We start from the raw sequence: 21,426 nt of genomic DNA on the forward strand, positions 1-21,426 counted from the left end.
AAACTTCTTTTTATTTTGTGACAGGGTCTCCTGAAGTTGTTGGAGCTGGCCTTGAACTTGTAATCCTCCTGCCTCATCCTCCCCAGTAGCTGGGATTATAGATGTGTGCATTGTGTCCATTGTATCCAAGAATTTTAACTGAATGGCTGTTTTTAGAATTGAAGACAGAATGATCCATAATACACAGAAGCACAAATGAGGAATTTTGTATAAGTCTTTAATATTTTAAAAAGTAAATATTAAATATCTTAAAAAGAGAGGAAGAAATACAAAGTATCTCAGTTGACACCACTATAAGTGTTTTATATAAACCAAAAGAAAAAAAAAAAGATTTTATGACTACACTGGAAACAATGTTAAAGGAAATGTAAAGAAATTTTCCTGATATTATAAGAAGCACCACCCTGACAGCTTGCTTCTCAATGTTTCTTAGAAGACAGAATATAAGCTAAGACTATTGTGTAGGATTCCTTGTAAAATTAGGCAAGAGAAATCTGATACTTTAGAAACCATCACATAAAACATGAAACAAAACTTAAAAGTTAAGTACCTAGATATGTAAAAAGTCCATGTGTTTTGACAATCACAACAGATGTTTAAAATTTTTTTGGTAGTTGTAGATGGGACAGCATGCCTTTATTGTATTTGTTTATTTTTATGTGGTGTTAAGGATCAAAGCCAGTGCCTTGCACATGCTAGGCAAGCACTCTGCCACAGAGCTACAGCCCTAGCCCACAACAGGTTTTTTTTTTTTTTTAATTAAAAACAAAAAAGTTTTCTTCAGTTGTAGATGGACACAGTACCTTTATTTTATTTATTTATGTGGTCCCGAGGATTAAACCCCGTGCCTCACATGTGCCAGACAAGAGCTCTACCACTGAGCCACAACCCCAGCTCCCCAAAACAGGTTTTATTTATTATTTGGTACTAAGGATTGAACCCAGGAGCACTTACCCACTGAGCCACAACCCCCAGCCCTTTTTATTATTTTTTATTTTGAAACAGGGTCTTGCTGAGTTACTTAGGGGCTTGCTAAGTTGCTGAGGCTGGCCTTGAACTTGCAATCCTCCTGCCTCAGCCTCCCAAGTCCTTATGATTAGAGGCTTACACCACCATGGCCAGCTACAACAGGTTTTTATATTGGTGAAGTTAATTGTTCATTCTAATTTTGTTTTTATGGTAGACTAATTGAATTGCTCTCTAAGGGAAAAAGTAGGAACTACAATTCCCAATATTTGTAGAAAATACTCTACTTGGCCCTAATAATTTTCATCTAATAACTCCTATCTTTTTTTTTTTTTTTTTCCTTGCCATGCTAGGGATTGAGCCCAGGGCCTTGTGCTTGTGAGGCCAGCACTCTACCAACTGAGCTATATCCGCAGCCCTAACTCCTATCTTGTGAATTGAAGTTTTGGTGTGTTTAAATGCCCAGTTTAAGATAATTTTTAAAAAGGCAATATCAATAAAAATATAAATGAACAAAATTAGGAAGTGACTGAATATATATTCTAGGTATAATTAACAAGTATCTATCACTTAAGGACAAACCTGTCATTTATCCCAAAATACAGAGGTAATATCCAGTAAGATGAAATGAAAGTTCAACATATATTACTTCTCACCCCTCCATTTGGCAACTGGTAGAACTGACTGTGCCAGAAGCTTTGGAATTATCTTTGTATAATAACTAAATTTTACAAAATTATCTGCATTTCACTTATTCATTACTTTCAGGAACTTTGACAGAAGTCTTTTTGGTGTCCTCAGGAAATCTTATCAACATAAATTATTTCTCAAGAAAAGGAAATTCTGTAAGCGTTAAGACACATATATGGTTCTGCCATATTTATTAAATGACTCTCGAAGTATTTGATCCTTGCTTGCAGATAGATGATATCCACATTTGTTTGAGGGGAGATGTTTTCTTCAGAAAGCTTTTTGTAAATCTAAAATAGAATAGATTTTTATCAGAGGACAGTAAAGGAAAATAAAACCCATTTATTTTCACATTCTAACTTGCTTCATGCTTCTATTAAACTCACATCATGCACAAAGATTTGTTTAACATTTGCTGAAGTCCACATTACAGGCTGAACCAGTATGCAATATGAAGGCCAGCTGGAATGGCACATTCAACAAGGCTTTTTTTTTTTTTTTTTTTTAAATTGTAAACAAATGGGATACATGTTGTTTGTCTATTTGTACATGGGTTAAAGGTTAAAGGTATACCATTTGTATAATCATAAATTTACATATGGTAATGTTGTTTGATTCAGTCTATTATTTTTTCCCTTCCCCGCTCAACAAGGCTTTTTCAAGTGCAGTCATCACTGTTCATTCTATAAGCACATATTTGAGAATCTACTATGAGTAAGACATTATCTTAGGTACTAAATTAAACCAATACACAATTAAAAAGTGGAGACTAGCAGTGTGGCTTAGTGGTAGAACACTTGGGTTCAGTTCCCCAGTACCCGCCCCCGCAACAAACAAAAATGGAAGTGGAAAAGGAGTTTATATTCATTCTCCTGAATGGCTGCTCTGCTTTTCTTCTTCTTCTTCTTTTTTTTTTTTTTTGCGGTGCTGGGGATTGAACCCTGGGCCTTGTGCTTACAAGGCAAGCACTCTACCAACTGAGCTATCTCCCCAGCCCTACTTTTCTTCTTTTTGGCTTACTGTTAAGTGTGTCCTGTTCAAAAAACTCCTCATTTAATATTACTTCCTCTTGTACCTCCTCCTGGTTACTATGTCCAACAGGATTTTATCAGAACCCTCATCATTTGATAATCGAGAATCTCCTTGAAACTTTTCCCCTGGCTTCCGTGACATTTCCATGTTTCATCTCCCCACTTCCAAATCATTACCAAGTCTCAAGGATGGTTACAGTATTGGTACTTTTTTGAGAATTGTCATAAATGCCAATAGCCTACCTGGCCTCTTAGACTCAATTTTATCCCTGATCTTCTCTCCAGATTTACTCTTGTAGCTAAAATCATGGCACTCTCTTCCTCAGAAGCCTTTTAATAACTTGCCTGTTTGTACTGAATTAAGCACAAATTCCTAAGTCTGAAATTCAAGTATACTTATACTTTGGCTTGAGCCTGAGTCTTTGGATTTATGTCCCTTCCTAACACTTTTTTTCTTTTCTTCTCAGATTACCTGTACTATGCTTTCCAACTTCTGCCTGTGCTTTTTGTGTTCCTTCAAGGTTGAACAACCCTGGGCCAGGCATACTGGTGCATGCCTACAAATTCCAGCTATGTAGGAGGCTGAGGTAGGGGTATTACAAATTTGAGGCCAGGCTGGGCAATTTGGTGGGATCCTGTCTCAATTAAATAAAAAGGGTTGGGCATATAGCTCAGTGGCAGAGCACCCTTTGGTTCAATCCCCAGTACATTAAAAAGGGAAAAAAACAAAAACTCTGGGCTGGGGGCTTGTAGCTCCGTGTTAGAGCGTTTGCCTATATTCTTATTTCTCTTCAAATTGTATAAATCTATCACCTTTTCCTGGAGTTCTTGCCTAGCATGTGCAAGGTCCTGAGTTTGATTCCTAGCCCTTCCAAAACAAAACAAAAATCAAACAACCCCACCAAAAACCAAAACAAACCAACAAAAACACCCTTTGCCTTATTCTAATGATATGTCCTTATCTCATCAAATCTCTGCTTGTGAAATTCCTATTTATACCTCAAGAAATGGTATACTGACATTGAGGATTAGAATATTTACTTATTTATGCTGGGGCCTGTAATCCCAGTGGCTTGGGAGGCTGAGGCAGGAGGCTCTCGAGTTCAAAGCCGACCTCAGCAACTGCAAGGCGCTAAGCAACTCAGTGAAACCCTGTCTCTAAATAAAATACAAAAAAAGATGCAAATCAAAAATACCCTAAGATTCCATCTCACCCCAATTAGAATGGTGATTATCAAGAATACAAGCAATAATAGGTGTTGGAGACGATGTGGGAAAAAAGGTACACTAATACATTGCTGGTGGGACTGCAAATTAGTGCAGCCACTCTGGAAAGCAGTGTGGAGATTCCTTAGAAAACTTGGAATGTACCCACCATTTGACCCAGCTATCCCACTCCTCGGCCTATACCCAAAGGACTTAAAATCAGCATACTACAGATACAGCCACATCAATGTTCATAGCTGCTCAATTCACAATAGCCAGACTGTGGAACCAACCTAGATGTCCTTCAGTTGATGAATGGATAAACAAACTGTGGTATATATATATATATATATATATATATATATACAATGGAACATTACTCAGCTATAAAGAATAATAAAATTATGGCATTTGCAGGCAAATGGATGAAATTGGAGAATATCATGCTGAGATAAGCCAATCTCAAAAATCCAAAGGGCGAATGATCTCACTGATAAGGGGATAATGACACATAATGGGGGGTGGGAGGGGGGCAAGAATGGAGGAAGGAGGGACTGTATAGAGGGAAAAGAGGGGTGGGAGGGGTGGGGGGGGAAGGAAAAATAACAGAATGAATCAAACATCATTACCCTATGTAAATGTATGATTACACAAATGGTATGCCTCTACTTCATGTACAAACAGAGAAACAAGATGTATCCCATTTGTTTACAATAAAAATAAATTAAAAAAAAAATACAAAAAAAGGTCTGGGGATGTGGCTCAGTGGTTGAGTGCCCCTGAGTTCAACCCCCACCTCCCCCCCAAAAAAATATTTGTTTATTTATTTTTGTGGTACTGGAAATTGAACCCAGGGATTCATCAATCTACACTCCCACTCCAAGGACTAGAATTCTTATAAAAGCTCATTGAAAGAAGTTCCAGTGCCATCCTTTTCATATGAATTGTCAGATTGAATCAGATTGATTTCTCTTAGCATCTTGTATTGTTTTTTTTGAACCAAGTCTTCTTAAGGGCACAGAAGCATGATATGGAATTAATCTTTGTATAATTCATCATTGTGTCCATCATAGTACTGACAGATAGAAAATGTTTAATAAAACTGGGTGCAGGGTGCTGGGGCTGTAGCTCAGTGGTAGAGCACTTGCCTAGCATGTGTGAGGCACTGGGTTCAATCCTCAGCACCACATAAAAATAAATAAATAAAAGTATTGTTTCCATTTACAACTAAAAAAAATATTAGGAAAAAAACCCTGAAAAACTGGGTGCAGCAGTGCATGCCTGTAATCCCAAAGACTCAGAAGGTGTAGGCAGGAAGATCATGAGCTTGAGGCTAGCCTCAGCAACTCAGTGAGGCCCTTATAAATTTACTGAGATCCTGTCTCAAAATAAAAAGGGATGATGACATAGCTCAAAAAAATAAAACTGTCCAGGTGCGGGGTGCATGCCTGTAATCCCTGCAACTTGGGAGGATGAGGCAGGAGGATTGTGAGTTCAAAGCCAACCTCAGCAACTTAGACCATATCTCACAATAAATAAAAGGGGATGGGGATATAGCTCAGGTAAAGCACCTCTGGGTTTAATCCCTAGTACCGAAAAAAAAAAAAAAAAAAAAGTGTTTACTAAATATGTGTTGAACCAAATTAAGGAACCTCAGTTTTTAAAAACAATAAGGATATGTAAAAAATTATTAGTAAATTTCTTCAGGGTACAGAGACACAGATCTGCAGTCCCAGTGAATTGGGAGGCTGAGGCAAGAGGATTGCAAGTTTGAGATCAGGCTTAGCAATTTAGTGAGACTCTATCTCAAATAAAAAATAAAAAGAACTGGGGGTATGTAACTCAGTGGCAAGGTGCCTCTGGGTTTGCTCTCCAGTAACAAAAATAAAAAAGTTTTTTAAAAATTAAAATTTTGGTGGAGAGCAAAGACTGGAGCTCAAATATTGCTCATTTGCTGGATGCTTTACACTACTCATACCAGGATTTAAATAAAAGGGAAAAACATTGTCTTACCACTCTTCTTGAGAAGTTCTCCTTTTCGGGATTTATCCAGGTTTTCAAGAAACTGTTCAAATACTTTCACGTAAGGTGCTAGACTGGTCTTCTTATAATCTAAATTATGAAATGTAGGTCATAATTAACACATTGGCATCAAGAATAACATGAAAATTTAAGTTTCTTATAAGAATTCTCTCTCTCTTTTTTTTTTTTTGGTACTGGGATTAACTCAGAAGCATTTTACCACTGAATTATGTCTCCAGTCCCTTTTTATTTTGAGACAGGATCTCACTAAATTGCTGAGGCTGGCCTTAAACTTGGGATCCCCCTTCCTTGGCCTCCTGAGCTGCTAGGATTACAGGGATGTGCCAATGCACCAAGCTCTTGTAAGAATTTTCTAGGGCTGGGGTGGAGCTCAGTAGTGGAGTGTTTGCACAGCCCAGGGTTTGATATCTTAAAACAAACAAAAAACAGACAATAACTCAATTTAAGAAATGATGTTAAAGTAATATATGCACATTATAGAAAGAAAGTAAAACAGTAGTATCAGCTTTATTATGGGAAAATGAGAAGTCTCCTTTCCCAATTCTGACCATCTTATCCTCTTGACTACTAATGACTTCTAATAAACAAATACTTCCATTCTTATTCACCAATCTGAGGCCATTTTTTTCCTCACTCTGGAAATATTTTTTGGGGGATGCAGTGAGGCCCCAAAGTGCTTACTTTTGTGTATTCTAAACTTTAAAAATGATATGCCTTTGTGTAGGTTGTTTTCATGTGACTGTGAGAAACCCTTTCAGAAAAGGGCTCATTTCTGGAATGTTTTTCCTATGTAATTGTGATAACTTCTTTCTTCTTGTTTTATTTTCTAAAACTCCCTTAGACAGATATTAGTTCCTAAACTAGTCCTCCAATTTTTTTTTTTTTTTATCATTTTCCTTCTTAAAACCACCACTACCATGTCCTTTTTTTTTTTTTTTTTTTTTTTTTTTTTTTTTTGACTGGGAATCTGGGAATGAAACCTAGGAGCACTCTACCACTGATCCACATCCCTGTTCTTTTCATTTATTTTGAGACAGGATTTCACAAAGTTGCAGAGGCTGACCTGGAACTTGTGATCCCCTGCCTCAGTCTCCTGAACTGAATTGATGGAATTATACAGGAGTGCATCACTGTATCTGGTTCTACCATATTTTTTTTTGTACTACTTTCTGGGAAGTGTCCTTGACTTTTCCAACTTGTTTATTAATTTTTTATTTTTACGATTGATTTATTTTGCTTTTTTTTTTTTTTTTTTGTACCAGGGATTGAACCCAGGGGCACTTAACCACTGAGCTACATCCCTAGTCCTTTTTTATATTTTATTAGAGACAGAGTCTTGCTAAGTTGCTGAGGCTGGGTTTGAATTTGTGATCCTCCTGCCTCAGCCTCCCGAGTTGCTGGAATTACAGGCATGTACTGGTGTGTACCACTGTGCCCAGTTTCATGATTGATTTCTAAGAGCTCTTGTTCTCTGAGTGTTTTTTTTTTCTCACAGTATTCTGATCTTATTTACATATGTACTATCATAGTTTTGTTTTTTTTTTTTTTTTTTTTTTTTTTTTTCCAGTATTGGGGATTAATCCTAGGGCCTTGTGAATGCTAGGCAAACAATCTACTACTCAGCTATACCCTCAGCCTTTTAAAAATTAAATCAAATTAATCAATTGATTTTGGTACCAGTGATTGAACCCAGAGGTGCTTTTATATCCCCATTCCTTTTTATTTTTGGCACTGGGGATTGAACCTAGGGGCACTCATCCCTAACTCTTTTTTAAATTCAAGACAGGGTCTCTCTAAGTTGCTTAGGGCCTTGCTGAGTTGCTGAGGCTGGTTCTAAACTTATGATCCTTTTAACCGAAGCCTCTAAAGTTACTGGGATTATAGGTGTGAGCCAGTGTGCCTGGTTTTAATTTAATTTAATTTTTATTTATTTTGGGTACTGGGGATTGAGCTCAGGGGCACTTGACCACTGAACCACATCCCAAGCCCTATTTTGTATTTTATTTAGAGACAGGGTCTTTACTGAGTTGCTTAGTGCCTCGTTTTTGCTGAGTTAATTTTATTTTGATAAAAAGTCTCACTAAATTGCCCAGTCTGGCCTCAGACTTGTGATCCTTGTGTGACTCAGCCTTTGGGTAGCTGGTATCACAGGTGTGTGACACTGTACCATGCTTAGCTTCCTTTATTCCTTGCATTTTCTGTTTTCCCTGAGTTACTTTTCCCCAGTTATTCTTGTTTTTCATGTTGGAGATTTTGTTCAAATATTTAATGTATCACTTTTTTTTTTTTTTTTTTTTTTTGCGGTGCTGGGGATGAAACCCAGGACCTTGTGCTTGCAAGGTAAGCACTCTACCAACTGAGCTATATCCCCAGCCCTAGTTCAAATATTTTAAACAACATACTTATAAATACTCTACAAATATTAAGAGTTCTATTTTGGTATTATGTCAAAGCTGGAATAGATGAAGCAATATTTGATCTTGGATTCTGAAAGAAGGGTAGCAATGTTTGACCACAAAAGGGTCAATCAGAGATCACAGGTCTGGAAAAAAATTAAATTCAGCTTCCCAGTCACACTATCCACATCTCAAGTGCTCAGAAGCCACATGTGGCTAGTGACTACCACATTGGGTAGTAAAACTATGTAACATTTCCATTATCACAGAAAGTACCATTGGAGGGGTTGGGGATGTGGCTCAGTGGTACAGTGCTTGCCCAATGTGCACAAAGGGCTGGTTTCAATTCCCTAGCACCAGTTTAAAAAAAAAAAAAAAAGTGTCATTGGATTCTATTGCCAGAGAGCACCTTTTGGGTGTTAGGATAGATCTGACTTTCATTAAGGAAGATTCAGAAATTTCTCAGTTTATTAAAATTCTTGAATAGATAATTCAATCAACAGTTTACACATATATCTACCATAAAACCCATCTGGATATATCAAAAACGAAAGAACAAAAGCATGGCATATATAGTATGTATTAAATAAATAATGGTTGAATAAAAAAGACAGATTCAAACAATTATCAACACCAACTGACAATTTAATTTTACAATATAGATCCCAGCATTTAAAAGTTGCTTAATAACTGTGTATTGAACCAAACCGGACTCAATAATACCACTTGGGCAACTGATGAAGAAACATTCTTGTAACATGTTAGTGAACTGGTTTCAGGATAAACACTGAGCCACTCTGGTCTGAATATAAGGAGAATCACTACTGGAGTGTAGATAATCTATATTAAAAAGCTTGTGTTAAGTGAAGTGTCAATATATTAACCTACCTTTGGTTCTATGTTTGACATCAGATTCAGCATCAGTCCCCTCTTTTTCCTTTTCACTAGTGAAAATGACATCCAGTTCATGGCAGATGGAGCTACAAGTAATAGAATAAGACAATTTTAAGTTGGTTCCTGGTCAGCATTATCCAGCATATGCTAGCACATGAATCCCATAAGATTTTCTGTGTAAAAAAATATTGCTGGGGCTCAGCGTGAAGCTCACTGGCTGCACATTTACTTATCTATCCTGGGCAAAGCCCTGGATTCAATTCCCAACATCACACACACAAAGTGGCCAACTAAATTTAGGATATTTTAAACATTATTATCTCTACTTGGAGTTGTTCATGTACATTATTATACTAAAAACTGGGAAATCTTCGAGTAAAGAAACTTTTTTTTTTTTTTTTTGCAGTGCTGGGTATTGAACCCATGGCTGTACATACTAGGCAAGTGCTCTGCAAATGAGCTACATTTCCAGCTCTAAAGAGATTTGTAATATGTTTAAGCACTTCCAGAGTTATTTTTGGTGCTGGAGATTTAACCCTGGACCTTACCATTGAGCTAAATCCCTAGCCTTCCAAGACTTATTTGACCTTATGTTTTCCTTGCAAAATAGCTGAAAAACTTACAATTGTTCTATTATACATCATTAAATCTAAAAAGCTAGTATCTCCATAACCAAATACACCATTTCCATGCAGTTTCTTCTCTAGGGATCTAATATAACCCACTTAAATTCAGAACAGTGTTCACAAATAAGGAGTGATCAATGATCTGGAACATACCTTATGGTTGGAACAGTAAATGGATCAAACTGATCCACTTTCTGTAAATCAATAGGCACAGAAATACGACCTATAAGAACCAGAAATTATAAACATAATTATAAATCATGTTGAATACAAATCATGAGCTGTTCTTTTCCTTCAGAAACAAAGGTTTATTTAGGAAAGCAGAGAAATATTCAAAGGAGAATGTGGGCTATCTCAAGAATGAGAAGCTTAGAGGGTAAAACAATGAATGCATATTTAAGGAGAATGCAGGCTGTATCTCCTGAGGGACATAGCCTGTGTTATTTTTGGTTACAATTTTACAAATTAGACTTATCTGTTAAGAACAATATTTAGAAATATAAATTATTTTCACATTGGCTGTGCCTCTTGTTTTTCTTAAAAAATGATTAACAATAGCTGGGCTTGGAGGCTCACATTCATAGTCCTAGCAACTCAGGAGGCTGAAGCCCTGTCTCAAAAGCAGGGCTGGGGATGTTACCTAGTGGTAAAGTGCCTCTGGGTTCAATCCCCAGTACAAAAACAATACAAAACAAAACCCACAAAAAACCAGTGTGAAGAATGTTTGGTTATTTCCAAGTTGTTCTTGTTTTTACTTTTATTTCTATATTTAGAAATGTTTAATGGCTGGGTATGGTGGCAGGAGGATTGTTAAGTTTGATAGCCTTGGCAACTTAGCAAGAATACTATCTCAAAATAAAAAATAAGGGCTGGGGATATAGCCCTTATTTTGGTAGAGTGCTTGCCTCACAAGCATGAGGCCTGGGGTTCAATTTCCCAGTACTGCAAAAAAAAAAAAAAAAAAAAAAAAAGGGACAGGCTAGGGTTTTAGCTCAGTAGAGAGCCCCTGAGTTCAATCTCTAATACTTCAGGGGAGAAAATAAATGTTGAAAAAATTCCATATTAAATTCAGAACAATCTCAAATCTAGAAGGTCCATAAAATGGAAAATAGATGGAAACAGTTCATTATATTGGTTTGATTTTTCATTGAGATTAAAAAAAATACATCGACATGGTAGACATCTTTAGAAAGCATTCTGGAAATAAAATAGTTAAATGTCCATAATGATATTTTGGTCAATGATGGGCTGTATATAAACTGGTGGTTCTATGAAATCATATTGTTGGGTGCCATCACAGCTGTCTTAGTTTATGTAAACATCCACTGTGATATTTGTACAATAACAAACAATTTCTCAGAAGGTATCCCTGTTAAATGATGCTTGACCTTTGATAACATTATCTTACTCTTTTTTTTGTGTGTGTAGGGAGGTGTATTGGGGGATTTAACCCTGGGTGCTTTATCACTGAGCCACATCCCTAGCCCTTTTAATTATTTTATTTTGAAACAGGGTCTCACTAAGTTGCTAAGGCTGGTCTTGAACTTGAAATCCTCCTGCCTCAGTCTCCTGAGTCACTGGGATTACAGATGTGCACCACTCATCTTATTCTTTTATGATAGCTACACCTGAGATACCACATACAGTTCATCATATCTTGAATGAATCTAAAGAATGTCAGATGAGTAACAAGGTAACTGGAAGTTATTATTTGAAGACAGAGTAAAAAGACAGTGGCTACTTGATATGAAAGGGAAAAGGATATGATAGAAATATATTATGATGGGGCTGTGATTGTGCAAGTTCAAGGCCAATCTGGGCAAATTAGACCCTATCTGGGTATGCAGTGGGGGAAGGTGGTGGAGTGCAAGTTGTAGATTTAGCTCAGTGGTGGAGCACTTGCTTAGTTATATGCCATGCCCTGGCCCTGGGTTCAACCCCGGTACTAAATTAAAAAGAAAAAAAAAAAAGGTGTATGCTTATGAGTGAATATGATTATTTACCCATATGAAATTAGGGAAATACTCACTGAAGTTTAAAATGAAGATTAAAATAATAAAATAATAATATTAAGCTTATTGCTAATGAAGCTAAAAACACAGTTGATAGGTTTGAAGAAGGGGGCCATATAAATGTGTGAACGATATCATTACAGATTCTTAAAGGAAACTAGGCAGTTTGAAAGAATTGGATGTGAGCCACTCTTCTAAGCACTTTACATTTTCGATCTTCATGATAACCCAATGAGGTAGATATTTTTATCTCCATTTTATTTTATTTTGAGACAGGGTCTCTGGTGACTGTTACCGAGGCTGGTCTTAAACGTCTGAGTTCACGTGTCTCTGGTCTTAATCTCTCAAGTAGCTAAAACTACAGATATGTGCCACCACACCCATCTTTAATATCCATTTAAAAGATGAGAACACCAAAACCTTACAGAAAGGTTATGCCTAAGGTCTCACAGCGAGTGACAGAATTGGATTGTTGATATTAAAGAGGACAACTATATCCCTCTCTATTAAGTCCCTTGGTTAGATGGAACCAAATTTTATGCTAATAAAATCACTTTTATATCATTTTAAAGTTAGTTTCAGTCCATCAAATATTATACAAAAGAAATGTGAAAGAATAAAGCTAAAGCATTGAAACAAACCAACCAACCAACAAACAAAAAACCCCAAAAAACCTTAAGCAATGCAGCAGAGGGAAAAAGTATAGAACTTTTGAGTTTAAGAACTGAATTCTGCCAGGCCTGGTGGTGCACACCTGTAATCCCTGACTTCAGAGGCTGAGGCAGGAGTATGGCAAGTTTGAGGCCAGCCTCTGCAACAATAGAGCCTATCTCAAAATTAAAAATAAAAAGGGCTGAGGATGTGGCTCAGTGATAGAGCGTCCCTGGGTTCAATCCCCAGCACTGCAAAATCAAAGACAAAAAACCCCAACAAAACAATTTTGCTCCCAGCACTGACATGATTTGTTTTGACTTCAGACAAGTCAGTTTAACCTGCTGGGCCTGAGTTTTCTCATCTGCAATGAGAGTTGTTGCCTTCTAACACTAAACCTCAGAAATTCAACTGCAAAACATTTACATAGTAGAAATTCACCTGGTAGCTACTTTAAAAAAAAAAAAAAAGGGGGACTGGGCATGTACCTCAGTGGTAGAGTGCTTGCCTGGCATGAACAAGGCTCTGGGTTTGATCCCCAACATACACCTGTGAGCATACACACAGAGTACTAGAAGTACTAGCTAACAGTTATATTTCAACCTTTAATATCATAGACATGTATTTATACCTAATGATTTGCTTGCTCAAACAAAAATAACTTCTATTTTTCTTTCAATTTTCCTTACTTTCTTTATATTGTACCTGTTTTAGGATGAACACTAAAAGGGCTCTTCAGTAAGTGATTGATTCCTTTGCTAACGTTGATATCCAGTCGTGGAAAACAGTACTGGAGCATAATCTCCCACTCCAGCCAGGGTCCACATTTGTCATTTTTGATATTCTAAAAGCAGATGCAAGGCCAGCATGGGGGTTAGTAGGAACTTTTTAAGTATTTCTTTAAGGAAGATTAAAAAAGTTATTCAACCATCTTTAACTGACCAAAATAATAAGAACTTAATTAAACATCTTATTATCATATTTATAAATAGAGATTTGAATAGAACATACCTGACTTGTGCTGGCTATTTTCTTCAAATACTCCCATCTCTGAAGTGAACTGTGAGACTTTTGGAAGTTTTTTTGAAGATCTTCATGAATTGGTGATGATCATTAAAGAACACACTCATTTAAGGTTCATCAGTGAACAACTTTTTTTAGTATGTATCATTACAAGAATATCTGAAGTTTGCACATATGTAGAAAGTAACTATTACCGTCTTCTAAAACATAAATGTTAAACAGTTATACTTGAAAATTGTAGAAAGGGTTTGGGGATGTAGCTCCTGGGTTTGATACCCAGCACTGCAAAAAACAAAAAGTAGAGATATGACAGACAGAATGCTAATACAGCTGGGCATGGTGGTGCACACCTGTAATCACAGTAGCTCGGGAGGAGGCAGGAGGATCCTAGTTCAAAGCCAGCCTCAGAGACTTAGTGAGGCTCTAAAAAAAAAACAGGCTAGGGGTGTGGCTCAGAGGTTAAGCACCCCTGGGTGGTTCAATCCCTGGTAGCAAAACAACAGACAAACAAAAAAAACCCCAAAGAAGGTCAATATAATTATAAGGTAGGATGTAAAAGCTTGCCCTGGTTTGCACATATTTAGATGACTCTACATTTTTAGCCATTAATTCTAGGGCCAAATTCCAAAATGAGGAAGGTGATTTACAAAATGGCCCCATTTCCTGGGCTAAGGAACTGGGTAGAAACTTCACAGAAGAAGATACACAAGTGATCAACAAATGTATGAAAAAGTGCTCATCATCTCTAGTAATTAGAGAAATGCAAATTAAAACCACCCTAAGATTTCATCTAACTTCAAGCAGAATGGCTATTATCAAGAACACAAACGATAATAAGTGTTGACATGGATGTGGGGGAAAAGGCACACTCATACACATTGCTGGTGGAGTTGAAAATTGGTGCAGCCACTCTGGAAAGCAGTATGGAGATTCCTCAGAAAACTTGGAATGGACCCACCATTTGACCCAGTTATCCCACTCCCTGGTTTATGCCCAAAGGACTTAAAACCAGCATACAACAGTGACACAGTCACATCAATGTTCATAGCAGCTCAATTCACAATAGCTAGATTGTGGAACAAACCTAGATGCCCTTCAATTGACAAATGGATAAAGAAACTGTGGTATATATACACAGTGGAATATTACTCAGTCATAAAGGAGAATAAAATTATGGCATTTGCTGGTAAATGAATGGAGTTAGAGAATATCATGCTAAGTGAAATAAGCCAAGCCCAAAAAAACCAAAGGCTGAATGATTGCTCTGATAAGTGAATAGTGATACATAACGAGGGGGTGGGAAGAGAAGAATGGAGGAACTTTGGATGTTGTAGAGGAAAATGGGGTGGGAGGGAGTGGGGGAAGGAAAGAAAGTAGACTGAGACAGACATTATTACCCATGTATGATTACATGAATGGTGTGAATCTACATTGTGTACAACCATAGAAATGAAAAGTTGTAGCATATTCATATACAATGAATCAAAATGCAGTCTGTGAAAAAAAATTTTTAAAAAAAGATCCCATTTCCTATTATATTCCAGACTAGAGATTCAAAAACAGAAATACAGGATGTACTTTGTTAAAAAAAGAAATTAACGTATAGTAATAAATATATGAAGGTATGAAAGCAGAACATATAATATCACAGATGATACAACTAGCTCACATAAAAATGGTCTCAGGAAAGGATATCCTCAGGAACAAGGGCTAAAATCTTATCCCAGCTTTCTTTATTTTCAAGAATATCTTGATCAACCAAGGCATATTCTTCAAAGTATTTTTTAATTATGTTTATAGATTTCCTGAGGAAAGAAAAGTAACAACAAAGTCCCAATACTATTAACAAAACATATAACACATAGGCACTATTACCATTGAGTGGGAGGCTACTGCTTATTTTCCCTGAATTTCTAGAACTTAACTTGGTTAAATGGGAATAATACCCCTTTGCTGCATTATGAGAATTAAAAAAAGAAACTTGAAAGGGAAAAAAAACTTAGCAGAGTACCTGACACAGAATAGGTATTTGAGAAATGTTCCCTACTACTCCTTTTTTTGCTATCCATACTGGGAATTGCCAGTATGCATAGTAGGCAAGCACTTTATCACTGAACTATGTGCCTAGTTCATTTTATTTTGAGGCCTAGTTCATTTTATTAAGAGGCTAAGGCAGGAGGACTGCAAGTTTGAGGCCAGCTTGGGCAACTTAGCCAACCCTGACTCAATATTAAGAAAAAGGGCTGTGAATGTAGGTCAGTGGTAGAGTGCCCCTGGGTTCAATCCCCAGTACTGGGGGGAAAATATAATAGAAGAAGAAGAAGAAAAGCAAAAAAGCTACCCAGCTGTGAAAACTGATAAACTGACAGCAAGATAATTTCAAAAGCACAGACGGGCAAATTAGATACACCTAGACTGCATGGGGTCTTTTCCAACAGACCTGACAAAAGGGTGTATTTTTTCATTTAGATGAACTTTCTTTTTAACATCTTGACCGCCCTGAAAAATAAATCATCAAAAAGAAATTTATATGACACATGAAAAATTAATGTGTTCTATCATATAAATTCAAAGATATTGGCTACATTCTATCAATGAATAGAAGTTTGGATGCTATTTTATATCATCTTAATTTCTGTTAACTCTCTGGGTTAACTTTACTTGACATAATTGAAGAGAAAAGTAAATAAATCTTTTTGCCACAAAGGAGCTTACAGCAAAATATGAAATATTGTAAAAAGATAGCTAATATGATTTTAAATAATCATTGGTAAAATCATCTACTCTGGAATGTGAAGGCTATGAAAGATAGTTGAATCTGTTGTGTTACTAAATATACCAGGCTTGGTAATGGCTAGTAAACAAGAAATGTAACATTACAATTAAGAGGACCTTACCTTTACAAGACTTAAATACTCAACTATCCCAGAACGTACTGCAGAGGATAGCTTTCTAACTGATTCATCACAGACCCAACAATGAACACCTCTCCTTCCAGAATATACCCAGAGTCGATGCTTAAATCCAAAGTCCTCTGAAGAAGGGAGAAATAATAGGTTTTAAGACAAACCAATAAAACTTGTGCACTTCTTTAGGCTTCATTTTTTTTAAACCTGTTTTCTACACATACTTTTTTTTTCTTTTGTATTTTTTTTTTTTTTTTTTAGTTCATTTGCCCTTTTTTTTTATTTTTTATTGTAAACAAATGGGATACATGTTGTTTCTCGGTTTGTACATGGCGTAAAGGCATACCATTTGTGTAATCATAAATTTACATAGGGTAATGTTGTTTGATTCATTGTTATTTTTTCCCTTCCCCCCACATACTTTTATCTTAACTGTATTAAATCACCTGTAGTTTCCTGTGGCCAGTCCCCCGCTTCCCCACATGTTTTGCCTTCATGTCTGTACCCATCCTGGTCTCTCTGCCAGGAATTTCTTTATGCTCAGGTCCTTTTTTTCTCCCTGACCAACTGCCATTTATCCTTAAATACAGCCTAGGAATATCAAGCGTTACTATATTTAAAGTATTTAGAATAGTGCATGGCATAAAATAAGCCCTCTATGTAAGAGTAATCATTATCATCATCATGTCTTCTGGGAAGCTTTTTCTGACCCAATCTCTTCCCATTCTTTTTTTGGAGATAGGGTTTCACTACGTTGCTCAGGCTGGTCATGAATTCACAATCCTCCCACTTCAGCCTCCCAAGTAGCTGGGATTATAGGCACACATCATGGAGGTTGGTTTATCTTCCCATTCTTGTATGGACTCGTGCTGTTCTAGATCCTCTGCAGATTACTTAACACACATGTACTCCTCAATTTTCTTATATGCGTCCTCCTTAGACTATACTGTATATATTGTAACCTATTTCAGGTAAGAATTATCTTTATATTTTTTGTCATCTAGAATAGTACCTAGCACAGAGTTGCTCACCACAGGACTGAACTGGAAAAGAAAAGGAAAAAAAAAAAAGAAAAAAAGCATACAACAGTTTGTTCAATAGCTGTATAAAAGTTTCCACTACAGGTGGGAATGGTGGCGTACCCCTGTAATTCCAGCTACTCAGGGAGCCGAGGCAGGAGGCCACAAGTTCAAGGCCAGCCTCAGCAACACAGTGACACCATCTGAAAATAAAAAATAAAAAGGGCTGGACACAGCTCAGTGGTAGAGCATCCTTGGGTTCAGTCTTCAGTACTCCCTTCCCACATACACAGTTTCCAGTACAACTTTATTCTTTTTTTCTTTTTCCCAGTAATGAGGATTGAATCCAGGGTCTCATGCATGTTAGGCAAACATTCTACCACTGAGCTACATCCCCAGTCCTTACAGGGTCTTGCTAAGTTGAACAGGCTGGCCCTGAATTTGTGATTCTTTTGTCTCAGCCTCCTAAGTAGCTGGAATTACAGGTATATGCCACAGTGCCCTGCCAACTTTACTTTTATCTTTTATTTTTTTCTCATGTTTCAAGGAAACATATTAGAAATGTATGAAATTTGATTAAAGAATGCAGAATTCAGAGAACAAATTTTGTTTTTGACCACACTCAGACACTGCTGAATACTTACCCTTTAATGCTCGGTCAATAATGTGGATGGCCATTGTCATGAGGGTCCAGCACTTAGAACATATGTCTGCAGAACTGAAGCAGAGTCATCATTACTCAGTGTCAGTGAGTGATGTCATCTACCTTAACAGCAAGGCCCGTGGTACTTACCTACAGCATCTCCGCACATCATCATAGTCTGTCATGTCAATGTCGAACACCAGTTCTTTTTCCTGAGCCTGGAAAGCTCCCAGCTTCACTGTATTGTGTTGATTGGGCTATGAATATAAAATAGCCATCCATTTCTAAGCTGCCATGTTGTTAAGTTTGCTAATTTTTTTACCCATAAGGGAAATAGGGGCCAAAGAGAAACTAAGAAACCATATAGTACCTACCCCTAAGTTATACTCTCAGCCCTTTTTATTTTGAGACAGGGTCTTGCTAAGTTGCCCAGGCTGGCCTTGGTGACTTTAGATCCCACACATCCAGAACAGATTAAAGTTCTAATTTTTACCTACTTAAAATAGGTTTGACCAATATGTAAATTTGATGAAGTTGTAAATTAGTTCATAGAAAGTAATAACAAAGCTCTTTTTTAAAAAAATATTTTTAGTTATAGATGGACATGATATCTTTAATTTTATGTGGGGCTGAGGATCGAACCCAGGGCCTTACACATGCCAGCAAGCACTCTACCACTTAGCCACAACTCTAGCCCCAACAAAACTATTTTTAAGTTTCCCATAAGGAAAGTCCATACAAATTACACCCTATTACAAGATGCTTTAAGTACCTTTATTTGTTACTAAACATTGAATGAAAAACTCCATCCTAAAACTATTTCATGTGTGTATCCCCAGGCCCACTCTTCAATGCTTATTTTTTCTTTTTCTTTTTTTGTGGTACAGGGTATAAATCCAGAGTCTTGCATGTGCTACCACTGAACTATATCTGCAACTCTTTTTGAGACATAGTCCCACTAAATTGTCTACACTGGCCTCAAATTTTTGATTCTTTTGCCTTAACCTTCCAAGTAGTTAGGATTACAAGTGTATACCACCACGTTTGGCTCAGTTTTCAAGGAAGGGATGAAGGGCATCTTTGTTTTGTTCATTTATCCACTAAATATTTATGTATTCTCTCTGCCAGGTACTATTCTGGATATACTCAGGATATACCAGGTGGGAGAAGTGGCAGGTTGTAGTAAGCCTTGTTGAGAGGGTGCTACTTGAGCAGACTTAAAAGAGGTGAGGGAATGAACCAAGTAGAGACCTGGGGAAATGGATCTAGGCAGGAGAAACAGCTTAAGCAAGGGCCAGTGTGGCAGGAGTGAAGCAAGTGAGGGAGGGAAAAAGAGTTTTTAGTGGAGAGTCACCAGAGCAAGGTTTTAAGCAGAGAGAACATAATCTGAGTTGTTTTAAAAGGATCACTCTGGTTACTGTGTTGAGAATGGACTCAAGAGTCTGCAGAGGGAAACTTTTAGCACAGTAATTCAGATGAGAGATGATGTGATGATGATGGTGATAGCATAGGTAGTGCTGTCTGGATTTTAGCTCCATATATTGTGGTAGAGCCACAATGGATTTACTTCCATTGTGGAATGAGCGACAGGAATCAAGAATAAGTATAATAATGAGAGAGAATGTAATTCTCTTTTATTTCCCTCTGTTAAACCATGGTGATGTCCTCATTTAACCTTTTTTGCTAGATATTCATGTTTTTTTGTCCTTATGAGAATGCAACTAATTTATTTGCCAATGATTTTCAGTCTGTAATGTAGAGTGCCAAACAAACAAAAAGATTACAATCCACTTGCAAAAACAGTTAAAAAGTGGTGTATTTTTCAACTACAATAAGCTCTAATCTTAAAACCCCAGGGGCACCAACCAGTTGTTGTACAAAAGAACAATGTACATAAAATTTTTTCTTACTCTGTGGGAATACACCGCGCCTATGTCAATCTTGTATGGATTCATTTTCTGCATCTCCTTTTCCAGATCACTCTGGTTGTTGAAGGATTGGTAACGAATGTAAATGTCGTCTTTCAATGTGAATGAAAATTCTCGGTGTTGAAAGTAATTCTTAATCACTGCAAATTAAGTGTACACTTTAAAATTAATCATTCTTTGTTCAGCTCAAGGCATTATGACACTAGCCAAAGGGAAGATATTTTTAATGAGGCCTCTGGGCCCAGCACTGTTCTAGACGTGACAGGGTCTAGTCCCTAATTTGAAGGGATTTACTATCCCACATTTGCTAGGAAACAGGAAAAATATGCAGAAATATTTTAAATAGGTAATGCCATCTCTGTCCTAAGTGGGCACTAACAGAGTTCAGCTGTGAAAAAAGTGCCTCCTTTCGGAAGCTCGTTAGACACTGATGGTGATCAAACCTCTGCCGATTCAGGCTACGACCTAGTAATCAACAAACAACACCGCTAGCGCTCGGAGGCTTTTTTTTTTTTAAACCGTATGGCTGCAGACTGGTCATCAGATTCATCCTCAACCCTTCCGCACTTCAGAATGTAATAAAGATGGAATGGAATAAAGATAGTGCATGAAGAGCACCGCACAACATTGGTGCACAGGAGGCATTCGTATAGTCATTCTAAGGGCAGACACCCGAACCTCTCCACGCCTGGATCCCGACTGCTACCCACCCCGCTCCCAGCCTCCATCACCTCCGCCATAGTTCAGCCAGCGATAGTACTGGGAGTAGGGAAAGAGCCTCCGGTAATAAAGCTTGAGCAGCTCGGGCAACTCTGCTGGATCAAACGACTCCATGCCGCACGGAACTCGACCCAAGCAGGAACGCCGCGGGAATTGGCGGGAACCGCACGGCCGGAGGTTCCGCCATTGCGCAGGCGCGTTGAGGGCACCCTGCAGTTTGCCTGGGCCGCCGGGAATCGTAGTTCCTGCAGCTCGCAGGAGTCAGCTGGCTCCGCCCATCGTGGCAATAACAGGAGGTCCATCCGCTGCTCTTGGTTGTCGGAGGCCGGTGCCATTACAGGAACAGGGTCTTTTCCGGAAAAGTGACACCTCTAGTATGTTGAGTTAGGTTAGTAAGATAAAATAATAAATAAAAAATAGTTCCATGCAAATTTGTGAATGTTGTAGAAATAACACCAGTATCTTTCAGAGGTTTTGGAAATAAGTTGTTCATAGTGTGACTAGGTGCAATATGCAGAAACAAACTAAGATCAACGGGATGAGACAAACAAAGGCTATTTATTAAGAGCTTCTATAACAAGGGAGTTAGTTGGCTATCATCTCTGGAATTTAGTAGAGACTCAAAGGCAGGCAGAGAGGTGGAGGGCTTTATAGGGAAAAAAGAGAAGGTTT

The 21,426-nt window shown here is 37.5% G+C and overlaps 1 protein-coding gene across 3 annotated transcripts; it reads right to left on the reverse strand.

Moving 5' to 3' along the window:
• Positions 1-200: 200 nt before the first annotated feature.
• On the reverse strand, positions 201-20,959 carry PRIM1 (DNA primase subunit 1). Of its 3 annotated transcripts, XM_079141583.1 has the most exons (13): positions 20,766-20,959; positions 20,017-20,174; positions 18,257-18,363; positions 18,108-18,181; positions 16,436-16,572; positions 15,979-16,037; positions 15,234-15,343; positions 13,527-13,618; positions 13,221-13,359; positions 10,006-10,075; positions 9,221-9,312; positions 5,907-6,005; positions 201-1,946 (listed from the first exon to the last, which is right to left on the reverse strand). In XM_079141583.1, the coding sequence occupies exons 1-13, from the start codon at positions 20,866-20,868 to the stop codon at positions 1,927-1,929; spliced, it is 1,260 nt and encodes a 419-aa protein (XP_078997709.1). In that variant the 5' UTR covers positions 20,869-20,959; the 3' UTR covers positions 201-1,926. The 3 variants fall into 3 exon arrangements, with proteins under 3 accessions (XP_078997709.1, XP_078997711.1, XP_078997710.1); XM_079141585.1 differs by lacking the exon at positions 5,907-6,005; XM_079141584.1 differs by lacking the exon at positions 15,234-15,343 and having other exon boundaries at positions 13,527-13,606; positions 15,947-16,037.
• Between the last annotated feature and the right edge of the window lie 467 nt (positions 20,960-21,426).

The sequence above is a fragment of the Sciurus vulgaris genome (genome assembly GCF_902686455.1).
Source record: "Sciurus vulgaris genome assembly, chromosome: 5".
Taxonomy (NCBI): domain Eukaryota; kingdom Metazoa; phylum Chordata; class Mammalia; order Rodentia; family Sciuridae; genus Sciurus; species Sciurus vulgaris.

Coding starts and splice junctions, on each gene's coding strand:
- PRIM1 (XM_079141583.1), bottom strand. CDS start 20,868: ATGGAGTCGTTTGATCCAGCAGAGTTGCCCGAGCTGCTCAAGCTTTAT. Junction 20,175..20,765: donor CTGGCTGAACTATGGCGGAG/GTGATGGAGGCT, acceptor CTTAATTTGCAG/TGATTAAGAATTACTTTCAA. Junction 15,344..15,978: donor AAAATACACCCTTTTGTCAG/GTCTGTTGGAAA, acceptor TTCTTTCCTCAG/GAAATCTATAAACATAATTA.